General features: G+C 45.2%; 1 protein-coding gene across 1 annotated transcript in view; it reads right to left on the minus strand.

Annotated features, from left to right (window-relative positions):
• Positions 1-808: 808 nt before the first annotated feature.
• LOC116382587 (protein bicaudal D homolog 2-like) overlaps positions 809-7,640 on the minus strand; it is a 31,819-nt gene continuing 24,987 nt past the window's right edge. Inside the window, exon 11 of the mRNA XM_031845769.1 lies at positions 809-6,340. Within this exon, the coding sequence (XP_031701629.1) occupies positions 5,989-6,340 (352 nt within the window). The 3' untranslated portion in view covers positions 809-5,988. The remainder of the gene's footprint in view (positions 6,341-7,640) is intronic.

The following is a 7,640-nucleotide window of genomic DNA, read 5'->3' on the forward strand; positions in this document are numbered from 1 at the left end:
TCAAACAGATTGCTGAAGGTTCTGGATACATGGTGGAAACACTGACTTTAGACTTAATCAAACCTACAGAACAATAAAGTCAAGACAACTCCAGGATGCCTTGTATGAAAACATGCAACAGTTTATGTACCTTAGTGGGATATTCTAATATGTCATCCGTTAGTCTAACCCTTATGTTCATTTAGATTAAGACACAAGTTAAAAATGACTTTTATTTGCACGAGCACATCCCACGATACTCACAAAAGTCCAGACAAGAATTCAAAGAACATTTAAAAGCGGATATTTATTTTAATTCACGCCCGGGTTGGTTTTTGAAGGAGCCCAGCAGCATTTCTCCTCCATTGTAAACTCACTGCTGCATTAATTGGGCTGAGCGCCGGCCTCCAGAGCCCGGACAGGAAGTGCTGGGTGTCCCAGAGGTCAGAAGAAACTGGCTCCGATCTGTGCGTGGGAGTATCTCCAGAAGGCCGGGAGAAGGGAAGGAAAGGAGATTGGAAATGGAGGGAGGCCGAGGAGGGAGGCCGAGGAGGGAGAGGGAGGGAAGGAGAGGGAGGTAGGGAGGTTTAAGCGAGACAGCAGAGAGAAGAGAGAGAGAGGGAAGAGTGGGGGTAGATGGTGGAAATGTTTTTGTGCATTGTGTGAAATGTGATCATGTCCTGGAGCCGCTCAGCCTGCTGGGAAGTTCCCCCTGCCCCTGGCTTCCAGCTGGGAACCCTCTGAGGAGCCGCCAGGCCTGCAGAGCATTCACTTCCCTGGTTAACCCTTCATCTGCTGCAAGAGCTATAAATAACAACGCTCACACGCCTTGGAACTGAAGTCACATTTATTGATTTTTAGCCAGCATGACTACCTTTACACAGACATCCCGCCTCTCGACTGGAAAACAAACAAAACACTTTCAAAGGATTAGTTCAGCAGTAATACATCAGACTTAACTCGTCTATTTTTTTTCATTTTTTAACACCCTGACAAAAGTTCACATGTTTGTTTTCTATTCTGTGTAAAGGTCCCATGACTGGGAAACATGCATATGACATTTAGCTGTTATCAATATGCTATTAATCATAATGCACATTATTGATAAGAATACAGTACTGCATGACAATTCAAATAAATACCAACATACAGGTGAAGTCGTTATTTCATATAAAGATATCAAACTCATTATGGATCAATACTGAAACACAATATGACAATATAAAGTTTGCACAGCTAATTGTATTATCACAACGCTATCGCTTCCAGCAAACAGAAAACTTTCTTTTTCCTTTTGTAAAATGTAAAACTTTTATCTGAATTGCACTTTTATTTCCTAGCTTCCCGTCCGTATTGGTAAGTTTTAACGCCTCAACAAACAAGCATTGGCTGTAATGGCACTATTCAAGCTTGTTGATGCTAATTTTGTTTTCTGTTTCCTGAAAACATAATGCTCAAAAATGATGTAAAAAAAAATCAATAATAATAATAAAAAACAACAACAAACATAACTCAAATTGGACAAAAAGAAAATGCGCTCTCTGCACATTTCTTTTCAACAATACTATTGATATCACTTTACCTTCACCAAACAAAGCTAGAGATGCGGAGATGTTTCCAATAATACACCGACCTGCTCCGACACATGACCGATGCTCGGAGCATTTTGTTCAACAACAGGAGGCCAAAGGGATTTCACTTGGTTCCCAAAGTTTGATTAAAAAAAAAACAACCTTTTTCTTAATACCCCTGAATTTAATGAGTGGGATCACTGACCTGCAGAATTCAATACAATTTCACTTTTATTGAGCTAATTTCAAAACTATCACTTATGCAGACGGGGAAAAATTCCCTTTGCACTTATTGCTGCTCACAGTTATTTTGAACCCGAAGTCCTCGCCTGTAAAAAAACAAAACAAAGTACTAGTCTAAGATTCTCCCTTGAAACAATGAAAGGCACTACTGGTCAGAAACGAAGAACTAAACAAACCAAAAGCAAAACCCCGGGCGCTCGCTTGCAGAGCCACGGCGCCCCCCCGACTACATCATGTCTCAGTGACGGTTTGTCTTCTTTCCGAGTCTCGATTCTTTTCAACCTAAACGGTGCGCCAAGATTTGGCACGATAAACGAAGAGAGAATGAAACAATTCCAATTTGGAATTTAATTGTCGCACTTGCAGAGAATGCTGGCGGTCAGTGATCCCGTTTCAGTGGAACGCCCTCGGTAAGAAGTGAGGAAAAGCATATCATACCACTCAATTGGGTTTTTTCCCCGAAACACAACTTACCTATTTGAGTCAGAGCGTTGTCAAGTTTCATTGTGTTATTTTCGAACTATTCCTAGGAATAATAAATACATGAAAAAACCCCAGAATCTGATCACCCAGGATTTTTGTTTTTGTGTATAGAACATGGCAGCAGAACAAACAAACAGCTTAACATATGGTGTAACAAAACAATTCAAAACATGATTATTTGATGGATAAAATCTTGAGGATAAAGTCATAATAGCAGGTCTGTGGCTTGTGGAGCCTTTAGAGTAAATGGTTTGTTATTTAAGTTCAGGATGACGAATAATCCTAAAGTCTTATAACCTATGCTGAATAACTCACAAACCATATACTACCACTCCTACAGGTTAATAATAGTCCGTTATAACCCTATATAATGAAAGTGCACAGATTACAAAATAAAAACAATAAACTAGAACAAAACAAAAGATGAGACCAGACCCAGAGTCCCCTGTGTTCTCATTGGAGGGCTTAGATTAGCTAATCACAAACCCACACTTTTTAATCAGTTCATTGGACCTCTGAGGAATTGGCTTCCAGCAGCAGCAGCAGCATGCAAAAGTGTCGTTCTAACAGCCGTAACCTTTTAAAAAGTGAGTCACTTTATTCGACTGGAAATCAGTGTTTTCGTTTAGTATTTTTTTTGTCTTCGAGTCCTAATGTTCTATTAGTGCTAACTCTTTTCGGTGAACTCAGCAGTGAGAATGGACCTTTGTGTTGGCACTTCGTCGTCCACGCGGAACTACTGTGTTTACTGTAAAAATGAAGAAACAAACGTTATCAGCATTGGTGTTTTTTGTCAATTCAGAGCGGCACGGCGGCTGGAGTTAGTCAACGCAATGGAAGCCCTGTTAGGAACCCCCGACGTGATGACCGTCCTGCGGGTGCAGTTAGGAAGCCAATGACTCTCGAGCACCACGAAGCCTCGTCCCACCACCCCGGGGTCAAAAAGAGGTCTCGTTCATGAGCCATGCAAGTTAATGGAGAATGAGTTGACATGCAGGCCTACTGGGAATCAAAAACTGGATGCATTGTGTGGTAAAACTTTAAAAAAAGGTGACATGGGCGGAGCCTGCAAGCAGAGGTAGGAGGAGCTTTATAGGTGGCATGCTGTTACGACAGCAGACACGCCAGACATCGATTTTCAAACCGGACGGAGCGACGTGGGAGTTTCATCTTTCTAAAGGCGACGGGGTTCTAGTCCCAATCCCATCCTGGGGTCCACCTACCGCTCCGTGATTCCACAGAGCCTATACAAGGGGGAAGGGTTCGGGGCCCTAATGAATCAGTGTCCTCTGGTCAAATGAGCAACCAGTGTTATTTAAATTTCCCCTCCAATAATGACCGGGAGTTTCTCCCTGTATGAGAGTCAGCTCTCAGCCAGGACATCTGGCTTTCTCCATCTCCTCTCTCTGGAGCCGGTCTACGACGAGAGTAGTTCTCCCTCCTCTAACTCCCCGAACCGTTTCCCCCGTCAGAGCAAACTGATATAAAGAATGCATCACACTTGGAAGTTAAGCGAATCTCAAACTGAAGAGTGATTGACCTCTGAAGGAGGTGTGTGTGCGATAGCCTCGTCTGTCTACGCTGTGCGCGGTGGCTTTACGGATGCACTCTCAAGCAGGGTTGACTCCATTTTCGGGCGGAATAATTAAGCTCCCTCTCTTTACATCCGAGAGGGAGGAATACTGTAGTCGGATCCTGCAAGATTATAACCTGAACATGATCATATTAAGAATATAGATTTCAATATATAGCATAGTGGTAGTAGAAAACACATAATTTGATCAATCTTGCAGGATCTCCTCATCAACCCTGCTTTCAGCACCATAAAGCTAATGTGTCTATGATCCACAAGCAGTACATGGATTTATAAAAACACAAGCCCCACTTCTTTTTCCTATTTGCGTAATGCTAGCTTGCGAGGGGTTAAAGCTATTGTGAATACAAAAACAGTAAGTCACTCGCTCTGTCCTCACACACCAGAAAACAAAAACAAAGACCCTCCATCTGCAAAAGGTTAAAACCAGAATACACACGAGGGCCCGTCACGTTAACGCTGATATACACACACACACACACAGGCAAATATCGGGAACGCGGCGCATGTGAGGACGTTACCTGACCGAAAATATTCAGAGGGCAACTTCCCCCACAATTCCTCGCTCTAGTTAAAGGGTGAGTGGTGATGCTGGAGGAGCAAGCTGCTGACAATCTAGAAAGAGAGGAGGTCATTTTGGGCGACCGGGCGACAAAAGACACAAATTAGAGACACGAGGGAAGGCTTTTTAGCCACGCAACAGCACGGAAATCATTTGAGAGCTCGGAGCGATCTAAAAATAGAACAGGGAGACGGAGGATGTGGGGGAGACACGAGGACAGGGCTTTACATCAACAGATAGATAAATATATCAAGCGTTTGGGTCGACAGGCACTTTTGCCGAGCGGTCGGTTGGTTTTTGTTCGTAGATTTCGTTGTGCACGCGTGGGCGCCTTTTTCTTTTTTGATTTGTGCTCTTCTAGGATTTACTCCGCATTTAAAAAAAAAAAAAAAAAATCGCCTTTGAATCAAAACTATATTGTATCTCCGTTCACAGTAATCGATATATATCCATTTTAACAGAGGTCGGAACCTGAGGCACCTTTGCTGAAGTGCACTTAATTTGGGTTTATGGAGATCGATAAGTCAAAACGTCCTTCTCTCGGATAACATGGCTCTGAAAGAATCCATCGCAACGTGACGGGTCACATGGAGTAGCCCTCCTGCGTTTCACCAGACACCGAATAACTCCTCTTTTCACAACGTAGAGCCCTGTAGTACAGGAGTTCTTCCTGTACCACATACCTGACGACATAGAAACAGTTTAAAAAAGAAGAAGCTCATAAGCGTTTTTCAGCTGCGAAGCCATGCGATTCTACTGACCCTACTGTATTGGTGTGCTAGCGTCACAGCTTTAAAACAACCCTGAAATAAACACCTGTGGTCACAGGTGCTCCTTTTCTGCCCACCAATTCCATTACAAACCCAGTAGCAAACCCACGTTTGAAATTTCTGTGTAGAATCACACTGTGTGCTCCCCTTGCAGGAAAGCAAGAGGGAGATTGCATATTTTTAGTTCCTTTTTCTTTGACCTGATTTAGACGGTGGGCTGCTGGACGCAGGTCAGTCCTGGTGGGGGTGGGGTGGGGGCGGGGTGAGGGGGCAGGATGGTGAGAGAAGGGGGCTTTTATTAAAGGAGCACCAATGCCGACAGACACAAAACCGTCAGATCGACATCTTCTTTACAAGTCCCAATCCCCGCCATGTGTTACTCTTACCAGGCAATACACTCAGGGGAAGAGGGGGGGCAGAACAAACGAGCACAGAAGCTGCCACCTTGTTTACGTCATACGTACAGCACTATGACAGAGGAAAGAATAGACACGCCATTATACCCACAAAACCCCCAATATACCGGGGGCCCCTATAATCCACATGCCATATATGTCTACCACAGTCCAAACGTCTAGTGCACACTGTACACACACATCGGCATTCCCCTAAGCGTTTACACGAGCACACATGAGCAGCTGGTTAGTCACACAGCGGTCCCTAGAGGAGCGCAGGGAGCTAAGCGAGCAGAGTGGGGCTCTTTAACACTAAGGCAGGGAGGGTCGGGCCCGCGGGCCCCCCCCTCCCCTCTGTACACAGCAGTCCCTTGCGGACTCCTCAGCCGCCTCAGTCACAGTAGATCTTGTACTTCTCGCTGCAAAAAGCCGGCGGGCCTCCCAGAATGCCATTGGGCATGGCGTTGAGCACTGGTCGGCCGGAGCCAGAGCAGGTGAGACTCTGACTTACGTGGGGGAGGGCGGAGGTGCCGCTGGCGGCCTTGCTGCGGGCCTTGACCCGGCTGGCGATGCCCCCCCGGCGGGTCTCCTCGTAGTCGAACTCCAGGTCCTCCAAGCGCTGAGTCAGGGCCAGTTTCTGCTGGATGGCCATCCGCAGCAGAGAGTTGAGGGTCTTCTTCTCGTCCTCTGCTGCAGCCAGCTGCCTCTGCATCTCGTCCAGCTGGGTGACGTACTCGTCACACCTGCGAGAGACAGACACAGAGAAAACGTCAGGAACATATCTGGTTTCAATTTGACTGGAGATGAAGACGATCAGCATGTTTTTACAACATTAATACTTTTCTGTGTCCTACCACAAGGGGGCACTGGCAGTACCGAGAATACTAAACAGCCTTTGCCTCTATGGAGCACAGAATTAGTGGCTTCTTTTTTGCTTTAAAGCAATTGCAAAACAGCATACCTGAGCTGCATGTTTGAGATACAAACACCAACAGTCATGAAGACTAAAACAACCAAAACTCAAACACTTTCATCATGACCTTTCCCCCAGGTAGGCAGTGGTTTTTGGCACCACCAGGTGGAGCCGTTGATCCGCACAGTACAAACCAGAAGAGACTTGCAGAGCTCCATCATTATTATAAACTAATGACTTCATCAGCCAAAGCTCAGCTCATTTTGAGTAATTTCAGCAGATATTGTATGAGACACAGCGACATCTTTCTTTGGCGGACACCACTTGCTGATCTTATACTGCAACATGGTAAACTTCATCCCGCCCTCCCTGAAAGATTACTCCATTTCAACAAAAGAGCAACTTCAACAAAAAATGCTAAATTTCTTTTTCTGCATGTTTTGAGGTTAATATGGACGCTGTTAATTAAACGGTATAATTACCATTCATGAATCATGAACGGGGGAGACGTCTCAGCGTAGCTTACAACAAACATTATGAGGAGTGTATGTGCGGTACAAGTTAAGAATAGATAACATACACAAAGGATGAAAGGATTAACCTAGGGCCCACTGAGGACATCCTTTCAGACTGAGGAGGGGAGTCAGAGAGGGGGGAAAAATGACGTCGGGGAGAGAAGAATACGGTTCGTTGCTCTGAGCTGTTCACACAAGATCTCCACTTTTCCAGTTGGAGTGAGAGTGTATCACTTTAAATCGATCTCTCCCATCTCTGTGCAAAACAGCACCAAATATGACAGCTGTCCCCCTACCGCTAAATATCACAGAGTGCTGCAGTGCGACATTATCACCCGTCTCTCTGTGCCCTTGCATGTATGCGCGTGTGTGTCTAAGGCTGGCCAGGTACATAAAGTGGGTCACCCAAAGGGGTTTTGTGTGTGGGGGGGGGGGGGGGGTGGTTCATATTCATATCTCCACTCTCCATCTGCTGTCGTTGTGCTCTCCTTTCATTTTCATGCTGTTCTCCTTCGCAAAAACCTTTTCCCGTTTTCATTACCTTGCTCTCTCATTCATCCCTCTTTCTATCACATCCTCTCCTCTGGTTCTTATCTCGCCTCTCCAGGATCCCCC

This window comes from Anarrhichthys ocellatus, unplaced genomic scaffold (genome assembly GCF_004355925.1).
Source record: "Anarrhichthys ocellatus isolate YVR2014 unplaced genomic scaffold, GSC_Weel_1.0 scaffold5, whole genome shotgun sequence".
In the NCBI taxonomy this organism is placed as follows: Eukaryota; Metazoa; Chordata; class Actinopteri; order Perciformes; family Anarhichadidae; genus Anarrhichthys; species Anarrhichthys ocellatus.